This window comes from Eretmochelys imbricata, chromosome 17 (assembly GCF_965152235.1).
Source record: "Eretmochelys imbricata isolate rEreImb1 chromosome 17, rEreImb1.hap1, whole genome shotgun sequence".
NCBI lineage: Eukaryota > Metazoa > Chordata > Testudines > Cheloniidae > Eretmochelys > Eretmochelys imbricata.
Window position 1 is genome coordinate 9,256,075 of NC_135588.1, and position 12,933 is coordinate 9,269,007.

Sequence of the window (12,933 nt, forward strand, 5' to 3'; positions counted from 1 at the left end):
GTAAACACTCTCATAACATGTACATGAAAACATCTGTGCTTTTATTAATAATATGCACCATGAACTGAGTTCTCAATGTTAATTTACCAATAAATGTATCTCTATGTGCAATTTAAATATGGAAGGCACATCAAAAGAAGCAGGTATACCGAATATGTGCTTTATTAATCTCATCATTTAGACTGATGCTCTAATACTTGAACTTTAAACAGTAATAGCAAAAAACTCCACTCCATTACTGCAAGTGAATTTACATTAACATTCTTCCTCTCACTCCAAAAACCATTATGTATTCAGGAGTCCATTTATAACAATGATCTACTGTTGAAATTCTAGTTCCATTCCAGTAACTGTAGCAGAAAAACATGATTTAAAAAGGATATGCTCCAAGTATTAATTTATAAAGAGAACTGAGAATGCAAGATAAAGGTTAAAAGTATTGAAAAGAAAGTACATTACATTTAGGGACGCTGCTTGTAACTAACAAATGTTAAACAATGCAAAATCACCTGTTGTAATGAGCAGTTTAATTTGCATTTAATTTCCTGTTTAGAAGTGAGGATCTGAACTTTTCAAGGAAATCTGACAATCCATACAGATCACTATTTTGACCTTTTTTACAGTCTTCTCTCCTATGTCCTTTTTTGGCAACTTGGAAAGGACATTGTGGCTGTTCTCTTTTTAAACAAAACCACACAAGAGGAAATTTAGGATCAATGATGTTAGAAGTGCCCCTGCTCTTACTCAAGTCAGTCAAAACCTGACATTCATTTCAACGGAAGCAGACATGGTGTTTTAAAAGAATAGTAGGTCTACCATTTACATAGCTTTACATCAAACTTACTGTTGGTAGTCAAAAGCAAATTAATGAAAATAAACAAGATTTTAATTATAAAACAAATCTATAGTACAGCTCTGAAGTTAAAGCTAACTGTATTTTATTCTCTTTTTACTGTAGAAGACAACCACACACTGTGTGTAGTCAGCAAAAGAGAAAGGGACACGAACCATATAATCCTAATTTTCTTCTATGGACAATTGCAGAGATCACTTTCTACAGAGATACAGAGGCCTCCAACAAACCTATTGTCAACTGTTTTTCTGACACAATCAAGAAATACATCTATCAGTCTTGAAAAAAATAAAGGAAATACAGCTCCCAAGTTCCTATACCAATCAAATGAACTTGCTGTCTTACACTAAATTGAAAAGCCATCAGCAGCTATCATGACACCTCATACCACTGCAACAGAAGAAAGTGAATCCAGTGATGGGACCTGGATAGCTGCACTGTTAATTGGCATAATTTTGTCTGGTATGATGATAGTTATTATTATAATTCTACTGTGGAAATGCTCAAAAAAGCCAGCTCAGGCTGATCCAAACTGGGCAGGTCGCTCTCCATTTGCAGATGGAGACATACCTGATATCTTTGTGGAGAGTATTAAAGAAACGGAGCTGGCCACAAAACGTACATCAGTTCTCTCTATCTTGCCATGGAAATTTAACAAAAATGGATCCCTGGATAATTCTAAAAGCTCTGAATCAAAAGAAACACCTGAGAAGCCACCCAGCTGCAACACAAAGGAGAAGAGCAATCAATCTACCCCTACACTAAAGGGAGGCTCAGGCCCATTAGCCGCCAACATTTCGGTTTCCTCTTCAAATATTATCAATGTGCCCCCACCTCCTGTTTCAAATGGACTGAGTGACGTATGCGACCCTCCGCTCAACCCAATCCTTGCCCCACCCGAGTCACTTGATCTGCCACCTCCACCTGACTTGCTTAACGAAGTCCAGGAGAACCACTGTCCCGAAATCAGCAAATCTCTTGAATTTCAATCAGAAGCACAGAGCGAGTTTCCCCCTCCTCCTGACTTAACCCATCAAGATGTAAATTAACCACTGCTGTCAGCACGGCCAGACCCTGGATAAATTGAAGGAGCCTGCTTTGCAACATACTTCACACTGTTCTTAAAAGTGTTTTGAAGCAAATGATTACATGAGAAGTTGAGATAAACAAGAACTATATGAAGTTACAGCTTTTATTAAACATTAGCTTTTCACAAATGGGAACCACCTACTGATCTGCTTGAAACTAATGACTTCAATACAGAGTATGGATGGTAGCTAAAGAAAAAAATGGGACTAAGTACGTAAATGGAGGTCTAGTATTTACAGATTTTAAAATCTACAGAAACAAAGGTTTCCATATATATAGTTTTCAAAATGCAATGAGTCCAGCTTTATAGAAAGACCGCTTCTAACTTTTATGTTTGTTTTTCCAGGCTGTATAACTTGAATTAACAGTCACTTTAGCAGCATACTTCACATTTACTTAATTTTAATAAAATGTTTGAATACAAAGGCATCTCGGTGACTTGTACTGAAATTAAAATTCACTAAATTTTCACTTGATTAAACACAAAACCACTGATTAAAAGCAAAAGTCCAGTGCCTTGATACACTTACAAACTTATATATTTTCCATATAAAATTTAGGTCTATTTACTGTATACTACTTGGCACTTCTATAGCATATAACTGAAGCATCTCAAAGCACTTCAACAACTAGCCCTCAGAACATCCATCCAAAAGGGAGAGGAACCCTTTTAATGTTTTCTCTCTCTTTTTTTTTTAAAACTGACCAATGATTTGAAAACTGAACTTATTTCCAATAGGTGTTTAGTTGCCAGCATCTCTTCAGTCTTTTTATAATATCAGGGTTTTTTGCAGCCTTGAGGTCCATTACAAACATTGCCATCTGTAAGAGAGTTAACACTGGGAAAGGTATTTAAAGTAAAAAGACTGAGACCCTATTGGGGGGGAAGGAATAGTTCAGTGGTTTGAGCATTGGCCTGCTAAACACAGGGTTGTGAGTTCAATCCTTGAGGGGGCCATTTAGGGACCGGGGAGAGGGAATTGGTCCTGCTTTGAGCAGGGGGTTGGACTAGATGACCTCCTGAGGTCCATTCCAACCCTGATATTCTATGATTCGCTCAAAACCCAAGCAAGCACCCTAACCTGCATGTTATTCTATCAATGCTAAACTTGGATCCACCACACTGGACTAATTCAAAAGAAATCTAGTGGTCTTCTCTCTCTCACCCACTTGAAAGAAAAACCTCTCATGTATGGACTCTTAATTTTTTGCTAGAACAGTAAGAAATGTTAACTTTGACTAAAGATTGTGTTCAGAAAAAGGAAGCAGCTTTATATTTGTAGCTTAGCAGAGAGTTAGCTGATTGTAGGTTTCCTAAAAAAGAAGTTCAGCCAATCCTAAATACTTGTCACTGGGGCATGCGCCTACTGCAGCATTTATGGTTATTAAGACATTTTATAAATGTTCGTTCAGAGAAAATTGATTTACGCTTGATTCAACTTTTAAAGATCAAGACATACAATGAAGGTCTATTCCTCCATCCACTCCTTTCAGAGGAGTACAAAGGCCTGGTAATGTGGTTATATGTTAGCATGTGTAACAGGAAGATAAAGTGCATCAGGAATAATTATGAGCCATGTGGTACAAAAAGAAGGGAAGAGGAGAATGAGGAAGTCTATGATTAAGTCTATTACTGGTACATAAAAAGAAACGGAAAGAATTAGACTTCAGATGGATTTTAAACTGAGAGCCGCAAAAGTCACTGAGCAGAAGTTCTCAAAGGAATAGGGTAAAAGTGTAATAATATTAAAGAGAACCAAATCCTATGATTTTCGCTGGAGTCAAATGGAATTTTACATGTAAAGATTGCAGAATTAGGCCCAGAGTTTGCAAAACAACTTAGTGAAAAGCTCTGAGCACAATACAAATTTTTTAGCTGTAACATGCAAGTCTTAACGAAAAAGGACATAATTTGACACTTTCACAAGAGTTAAATTAATACAACACGCCATGAGCCTCAGAGTTAACTCTCATGTACTATATGTTTGGACAAAGAATATTGATTGACAAATACATTTACAATGCCGTAAAGTTCAAGTGAAATAATGGTTTCTGCAAAGATGAGACTTTGTGGAATTTTATAACGGATCTTGCCCAAGAGAATCTTCTGTGTGCTATATAGCAAAACCATATGTGACAGAATATAACTTATTTATATGTAAGCAGATCTGGAGAACTGCATCTTTAAAATGATTGCAAATGTCAAGAATTTGAACCAAGAAACAAATTCTAATAGGACTCCTGAATATTGGATTAGCATGAAAAGTCCATATTTAAGATCAATCAAAAAGAGACTCAAAATAGAAGCAGTCTGTATTATGAAGCCAGATTTTCCATAAAGTGGATTCTTCAAAGATTCTATGAAGAAATTATACAACATTTAAATAAAAGCTACTTTAGTTTGGAAAAAAAAGTCAGAGAAGGGAGTCCATTCTTTCAAAAGTAGCTCTACTCTGAAAAGGGGGTTCCTGTAAAATATGGTGCCTTGGGATTCAAAGTTTATTGTCCCATAACGACGTAAATATGTAATTCACTCAGTTTAAAACTAAAGATGTTTTTCTAACTGTCAGCTCTGAAAAGTCAAGCTGAAATTCAATTCAACTGTATTCTTTCTGGCTCACGGATCAACATGAGCAATAAAGATTCTGCTGGCCAATTCTGCCTTAAGTTTCACCTGAGCAGCCCTTTTATCAATAATGGGGTAGCAGAACATGGCCCCGTATTTGGATCTTCATTAACTATTCTGATGAGGACATATGATCCATAAAAGAATTTAGCACACTGAATATTTCGTTTCATAGGGATAAGCTGCCAGATGCTGAAACCAGCTGCCCAGAACATTTCAGCAAAGAAGGGAACAGTTTATAATTCTAAGATTGCAGGCTCTTTGGAGCAAGGAGTGTGCATCTGTATGTGCCGCACAGAGCGCATCGTTAGCACGTAATACAAAAATAGATAAAAGACTGCAAAGCATTTTTTAAAATTTTCGTTGACAATAAAAAACATTAAGTTCTACATCTACATTTTGTTCACTGACAGAGGAAAAACTAAGATAAAAATAGCTACATAAGATGCCAGAAACAATGTGTCAGAAGGAAAAGCTTTATAAAAATTAACGGATTTTAAAAGGCATGTATTCTATAATCAAATTAAAAACTAATAGCACAAAGCTATACATTGATTGTTTGAGGGAAATTTAAATAAAGTCTCACTGAGGATATTTGTATAAATCCCGAACAGTACTATTCTGTAGCTGACAGGATACACTGACAATCTCATCTTACAAGTGGAAAATTAATTTTTATATATATTCCCAATTTTAAAGTATTATGAAAGACTTTGGCTGTGTAGTTTAAGAAGACTGAAGCAGAGGAAGCTAGAGTTAAACTGTAAAGTCATTATTACAAAAGTGTAGATTAAAATGAAGGTGCCAAGAACACAGCAGATATGAACAGCAGTTGTAAATAGGCTTTTAGGGGGAATTAGCAATTAAGCAAAACTGAGCTACAGAAATTCTACTGGATGTTTGTGTAGTCAGACTTACAGGTTTTATTTTGATGGAGCCACATCTTGAAAAATATGCATATAGAGAAGTTTAGTAACTCAATTAAAAACCTATTTTGTGGAGCATGCACCCCTTGCAATAAATTTGAGTCAGCACCAACAGCAGCTCTGCAGTCCTCCGATGTAGTGCTGATCAGGTGGTTGCAGAGCCCCTGCTAACAGCAATATGATGCAGCTGAAGAGGAAAGCACAATCCACAGAGAGGAACTGTAGCTATTCTCTAGAACAAGGCGACCTTTAAGCATAAATCTTTCAGAGAAATGATGCACTGATACTCCAGAAGGAACTGTGGTAAGTGTGGGGTTTTTTGGTTTGTTTTTAATTGCAAAAACCTACTGCAAAATTAAAGATTCGGAAATAAGACTGAAAATACCGGTCTAACAATTGCATGCACCAGAAATTTGCTGCAGTGACAGTTAGAGATTTCATTCCAACATTAATTCAGGTTTCAAATATACATGTTGGCTAGCTTTAGAGAATGGGAGTAAAGTTGTATAAAGGAAGAACATTACTAATGTCTATTTTGGAATAGAGATGTGGAATCCGGAATTCAGGTTTCAAATGAGTTTGTAACAAATTATCTAGAGGCACTTCAACAAATCTTATTAAAACAAACACAATGTGTATGTGTGTGTGGGATTGCTATATTACTGCAGAGGTTTTTAAGGCAGATCCATTTGACAGCCATTTTTTCATCCATCTGTGTAAAAGAGCACATTATTCCTAAGATAACGTAGGCTTGAAATCACTAAAAAACAAAGCAGACATTGTATAACGTTTGGAATAGACTTGCATTTTAGGAAGAAAGCCCTCAATTGAGTTCAAGGGGGAAAGGGAGATGAAAAAATGAGTCTCATTCTGCTAGACACATGCCTGTAAATGGAGGGATGCTTTGTAAACAATTATAAAAAGGACTGTACCACAAAGGGTATTTTTAGTAGTAGTTTTTTTAACGTAATTTCTCCAGCAAGTCATCAGTGCAAAGATGATCCTTACAAATGCATTAAGTATATTATCTTTATTATAAGGGTGTCACTTTGGTATATTTAATTTCAGGCAAAATGGAATACCAGATATTGAAAACACGTCCTTGTCTACTGGTCCTTCTGATTTTTATTCCCACTGTTCTGTGCATTTGCCCTTCTAAGTGTACGTGCTCAGGAAACAACAGAAATGTGGACTGTTCTGGCAGAAACTTGACTACGCTGCCACATGAATTTCAAGACAACATTACATATTTAAATCTGTCTTTTAACCACTTTGTTAATCTTGACCATCAGCTGACCCGGTTCACCAATTTGAGGACCCTTGATATTTCAAATAATTGGCTCAAGAACATTCCTGCTCATCTGCCCAAGTCTCTATGGGAAATATACGCCATGGGTAACAATATTAAAGTTCTTCAGAAACTTGATACAGCTTACCAGTGGAATCTTAAAGTGCTTGACGTTTCCAGGAATATGGTAGAAAGAGCGGTACTTATCAACAATACATTGAGTAGTCTCAAATTTCTCAATCTCAGTAGCAACAAACTTTGGACAGTTCCAACCAATATGCCCTACAACATAGAGACGGTGGATCTATCAAACAACTTCTTAACACAAATACTTCCAGGAACACTGGTGAGGCTGCTACACCTTACAAACATTTATCTGCACAACAACAAGTTCACATATATTCCTGACAAAGCTTTTGACCGGCTCTTTCAACTACAAGTCATAACACTTTATAACAACCCATGGTCATGCAACGATAAGCAAAATATCCCTTACTTGCTAAAGTGGGTAAAGGAAACAGCAGCCATTGTGATAGGGGCTCCGTGCCCCAATCAAACTGTGTCTTGGATTAATGCCACACCACTTTTGACTGCTCCCACAGTTACAGACACTAACTTCATAGGTAAAGGAACAAAGGCAGCAGACACGAATGGCTCTCCAATGGCAAATGACCCAATCCAAGTGACAAAAATACGTGAACAATTCCGAGCAAATGAAGTTACATTAAGTGCTAACTTAAGCCAAACTGTATTATTTACAAGCACAGATAGACCATTACTCCTCTATCCAGAAGATCCGACTCCTCGAAAAATTAGTTCGCATGAAGCAGCAGCCACACACACTATCTACATTAAAAATTCAACTGATGTGAACTCAAGCATGATAAGTTCAACAGGATCATCCACTACTCCCATGACCCTAAGTATTACCAGCAAAATGCTAACAAACTACTCTAAAATGCCTCAACAAAGCACAACCGTTACCTTAAGGAAAGAGGAGTCCACCACAAATATTTTTAACACTCATGCGCCCTCCAAAGCAAGCATTTGTGAGGTGTATTCATTCTACGTTGTAATGCTTAATGCAGTGGCAATTCTGATTGGCTAAGGGCTTGCATTTTCTTCTGAAAATTAACACATTTACTCCAGCAATAAATAGTTGGAGCAAAACCACTCAAGTCTAAGAGTGAATCAAATACAAGAAAGTCAGTTTTGAAATTTTGACTCTGCTCTAAAGAAAGTAACCATTTTAAAAGAAAAAAGTGCACAATTAATGTCTTGATACTAAGCTGCTACTTATGTTAATTCGTATTGAGTAAAACTAACCTATCAAATGCTTTGTTTTTATGAAATGTGCTTATTTTGTATTTACATTTTTAATTTTTCTTGCACAAAAATAAAACATCGGCGTTTTATGTACTGGTTTTATGTATATTTTTGTCATTAAACATCTGGAAAAAATAAAAGGCCTGTAACATATCTGCTTTTTCTTGCCTGATTTGCCAATCAGCAATTCTTGTCATACAGCTGTGCTGATCCTTTGTAAGTTAAAATGAATTGCAAAAGAGGGTGAGGGGGAATAAAGTAAACAAAATCTGTTTCACTTACCAAAAGTTATTATTTGTGGAAATATGGCTGCCATGTATATGTCTATGTTTACTTCGTAAGTATGAAAGATGTTTTAATATGAATGAAGAGTCACAGTTTTAAAGTCAGGAATTAAAAATAAGTTATTTTGGTATCTACTGGATTGGAAAAAACCAAGGAAGGCAGCATGGTCTAGTTTTTTGAAAGGAGAAATGAGCGTCAAAGGAATGGTTTCTCTTCCTGGCTCTTCCACTGACAAACCTTGGGCAAGTCGCTTCACATCTCTGTCTCTAAAGTTCCCCAGATTGTAAAAAGGGGATAACATACACCTACTATGAAGTTCTTGGATAACAAGTACTGTAAATAAAAAAGTGATTGGGAAATGTAATTCTTTTAAATTTATTTCAAGCATGTCTCTAACAAACTAAAGCAACTTACTCCATTATATTTAAAAGGAAAGTCATTGCATGACTGGGTCATGATGTACCTTCATACTAATTTTGATCTGCAAAATGAACTGCAAGCAAATTTACCTTTGCAGGATTACACAGCATATGTCAATTACAGTAATTATATGATGATCAACTAATTAAATAGTAGAATGTACTTATTTGTCATTGAGACAAACCCTTGTGTTTTGAGAGCCATCAAGGCCTAGAAGGCACGAAATTTGAGAGGAACTCTCTAATCAATTTTGTTTTATGTGCCCAATTCCTTGTCTCAAGAGAGTGAGCTCATAATTTAGCATGAGCATTATATTCTGCATACTACTGAGCTGAGCTATACTTACGTGCATGGTTCCATGTACTTTGCTGCAGAGTAGCACTAAATTGTGCAGCGAAGGTACTTGATATATGCTACTGAAGTTCTGCAGCAATGTGAAATACAGAGAAAAACTACTGGAAAAAGTTTTACTGAATTTATAACTAAGGCTATGATTTTTTCATGGAGGTCACGGAAGTCATGGAATCCGTGACTTCCAGCAACCTTCGTGAATTCAGCCCCAGAGGTTGGGATCTGCAGTGTCCCGCCGCCACCTGCAGAGCGTCCTCACCGCCAAGTGGGGTACCCCGCAGCACCCGGCCGCCCCCCTCCCCCAGAGCTCTGAGCCGCCACAAGAGGAGGGGGGGCAGGAGCAGAGCCTAGTGGTCCCACAGCTGCCCAGCCATTGCAGACGACGTGGGGACCCCGCAGCTAAGCTCCCCATTTTGTCATGGATATTATTAGTAAACGTCAGGGACAGGTCATGGGCTTCAGTGAATTTTTCTTTATTGCCCCGGACCTGTCGTGACTTTTACTAAAAATATCCATGACAAAATTTTAGCTTTATTTATAACTCTCACTCACTTAATATTTCATTATTACAAGCCTTTGTTAATGTTTTCCCAAGCATTTCAGCAAGTTGCTTAATTTCCAGCATGCCACAGGATCCAGCATGAGGGTGCAGCAAAAGCCAGGGGACCCCACTAAAATTTAAGTTCAGCACACTATACTCCCTTTGGCTGTCAGGCGAGGGATATAGAACATTTACAACCCTCCTTTTAGCTATCTAAGAAGTGGAAGGAGTCAATGGAGAGGGACACTGAGGGAACGAAGTGGGAATTGAAACCCAGGCACTTGGGAATAGGGAGTAGCTGGAAGGAGCTTTCAGACGTGCTGCGGGAGGCATATTCCAGTTCCTTGAATTGAGGATACTATTGGAAGCCACTGGTCTGCAGTGCCTTTGTCAGAGAAGCTGGTCAGGGGAACTCCACATCAAAATTGAAGCACAGCATCGAGGTGGGGCACGCACACTGAAAACAGAACTGCCTCTGTTTTCTTTGTACAAGAGGAAGAGGCTGGCAGGAAGTATTATTCTATCTGCTGTGAATGTGCATGCTCCAGGCCAGTTGCTAAAGCAACAGATAGAGGGCTGCAAAATTTTCATGAATAACCATCTCTGCCTTGGAGCTGCCCCTAAAGGTAAATTCTAAATCTAATTCCATGGCCATTGGAATCATAATTCACAAGACTTCTCTACGTGAACAATATTTCTGTGATCAAAAAACAGTCAGAAAGGGATGAGCAAGCAAACTGCTCATATTTTAACATCTAACTGCAAAGTATATGTTGAATGATGAGACTAAAAAACTCAGTTATTTCACGGACATCCAATTGCACAGTTTTTAAAACTGCAGTCAATTGAGTTATTGGTAGTGCTCCTTTGACAAAATAAATATTCACCATAACCATTACATATCCTCCAAATGCCTCATTGCTATATCCTTAAGGATAGGTTAAGACCATACCATCACATCTCTCAATAGTCTTGGCTTTCCTATGCAAATAGGTCATCCCTTTCTGAATGTGGTACCCAGTTCAAAATGAAAACTTCTGGTGTTAAGGAGGAAAATTGGGGCAGTGACCAAACGAGAGCAAACCTAAAATGTTACCTTGACACTTTTTGTGTGTGTCCTTTTCAGTCATCAAGCTAATTTACAATTAGATTGTGCCATTAATCTCAAAGCCCACAGAAATTTGCAGATAGCTAAAATAGATATGCCCACCCACTACAGAAAAGCAGCTACTTCTTGGGTGAAACTAAGCAACTAGGCAGTTGTTTAGCATCTAAGAGTACGTAACAGTTGGAACAAGAGAAGAAAACTTACAAAAGATCAGGAAGACTGTATGGAGAATTTAGGTAAACAGAATGTAATTACTCAAGTTAAAATGTAAACAATCCTAGCCATTAAGAACTTACCAGGTAACTTCAATGACTGTATAAAGTCAGGGCCAACAGAAGCGCCTGATGATATGCAAAGCTAACCCTTCCTGTCTGCCATTGAGTCTGATGTAACAGATGAATTCACTGGTGTTAATAGGCTTTGACCAAAATTTTATCTCAAGTCTACTCGCACATCATCAGGTGTATTCCATGCCACTGGCCAGGACATTTAATAGATGGCTCTGCCAGCAGCACAGCGACCCCAAGCATGCTGATGCATTAGCTTAGTACCAATTGGGGAGGGCGGGGGGGGAAGGGAAGAAAGGGAAATGACACCAACCATCCACCACTTCCTGAATCAGGTATTTCTTGGAAATCTCCCCTTCACAAAAAATTGGCAAAACCTGCTTAACTTGTGAGATATGACCGAGGTCACAGAACAAGACGAAATGACTGGACACACCTCAGGTGCAATCAGAAGCATTCTCCTACACTACATGGACACTAAACTCGCTCTTGCTGCACAATTCATTTAATCATGTCAAGTTCTGTTGGGTGTGACAGAATGAATCATGGAAGCAACTCTGAAATGCTCTGAGTGTGTGTGCAATGAACACTTAGTTCATGTTCAGTAAATGCTAAATGCAGTCTAGGAAAAATCCTCTTGTCCAGCAGGTCCAGGACAACCAAAAACTTGGTTAGGGCAGGTAATTACTGCATAGAAGCTGCTACCTGGTTACCATATCTGACATAAGGCTGGAGATGGAAATTGGCCTCCTGTGTTTTCTTCTGGCATTTTGTGGTTTTCTCTTAATGCAGAGGGACAGGGGCTGAGGCAGTGGGTGGCAACTGAGGCTGAGGAGTGGGTGGCAACAATACTAGCAAGTAGTCACAGCGAAGAGGTCATCTGAAGCAGTCAAGAATATGTGGCAGTAGAGAATCATCTCATAGGTGGAAAGGGAACAGTATGCAGTTCCCTTCACATTACCACAAAAAAACCAAAACAAAAAAACAACAAAAAAAACCACCCTCCCCAAATCTTAGGACCAGCCCTCTGTCTTAAACTGACCTACACTAGGGATAAGTTAAGAGGTCCTCTGGTCAATAGGCGGCTTGCAGTAAAGCAGGCTGAAATCATAAGGCTCTGCCTGTACTGTTGCTGAGCAACTAGAACTCATAATGGATAACTCATTTGCCTACTTACTCACTGCTCTAACAGCAAGTCATTTGCATTCAAGATAAATGTGAAGAAAATAAAGAAATCAATTAACATGAATGCAAATACACAGGATTACCAGACACATACACTAGCTTCAGATTTTGTTCAGTGCCATATTTGCTTTAATTCCATTCCTTGATTACAAATACATTTTCACGCTTTTTTTTAAGCATTTGTTGCCATGGTTGCACACAAACATCACAAAGCCCTCACAAAAGCAATGTTTCAATTTGACTCTTCTGGGTGCGGACACAATGGAATCAGTTTTTGCTTTTTTAAAATGGTAAAATCATTCCACCCAAATCACCCTCAAGAAAATGTTCTTCATCAGGTGTAAATTTTCTCAAAATACTTATAAAAACACAATACACCATCATCCCCGTGTGCATAAAAGGTTTTAATACTAGTTTATTCCATGCATAGGCTAACAATTTTGGATTTTTTTAACTTAATTTCATTTCAGTACTTAAACACTATGTCACTTTGTGCATATTAATGGCTCATCTTTAGCAGCAACTCTTTTCATTGTTACTCAGCAGTTACAGCTTGCAACTACAGTAACTCCTCACTTAACGTCCTCCCGCTTAACGTTGTTTCAAAGTTACATCACTGCTCAATTAGTGAACATGCTCATTTAAAGT

At 37.9% G+C, this 12,933-nt stretch overlaps 3 protein-coding genes across 3 annotated transcripts in view; 2 read left to right on the forward strand and 1 right to left on the reverse strand.

The window, feature by feature from the left end:
* Positions 1-12,933, reverse strand: part of NF1 (neurofibromin 1) — a 165,424-nt gene that overhangs the window by 53,641 nt on the left and 98,850 nt on the right. The gene's annotated exons all lie outside the window — the stretch shown is intronic.
* On the forward strand, positions 119-2,371 carry EVI2B (ecotropic viral integration site 2B). Its single transcript, XM_077836916.1, is given in 2 exon segments — positions 119-143; positions 959-2,371. Coding segments are annotated over 2 exon segments (969 nt in total). The 3' UTR covers positions 1,903-2,371.
* Positions 2,498-8,628, forward strand: OMG (oligodendrocyte myelin glycoprotein). The gene is made up of 2 exons (XM_077836634.1): positions 2,498-5,797; positions 6,563-8,628. Exon 2 carries the CDS (start codon positions 6,568-6,570, stop codon positions 7,888-7,890), a length of 1,323 nt encoding a protein of 440 aa, XP_077692760.1. The 5' UTR covers positions 2,498-5,797; positions 6,563-6,567; the 3' UTR covers positions 7,891-8,628.

Bases quoted from the DNA above. Each gene is read 5' to 3' on its own strand.
- OMG (XM_077836634.1), top strand. From the start codon at position 6,568: ATGGAATACCAGATATTGAAAACACGTCCTTGTCTACTGGTCCTTCTG.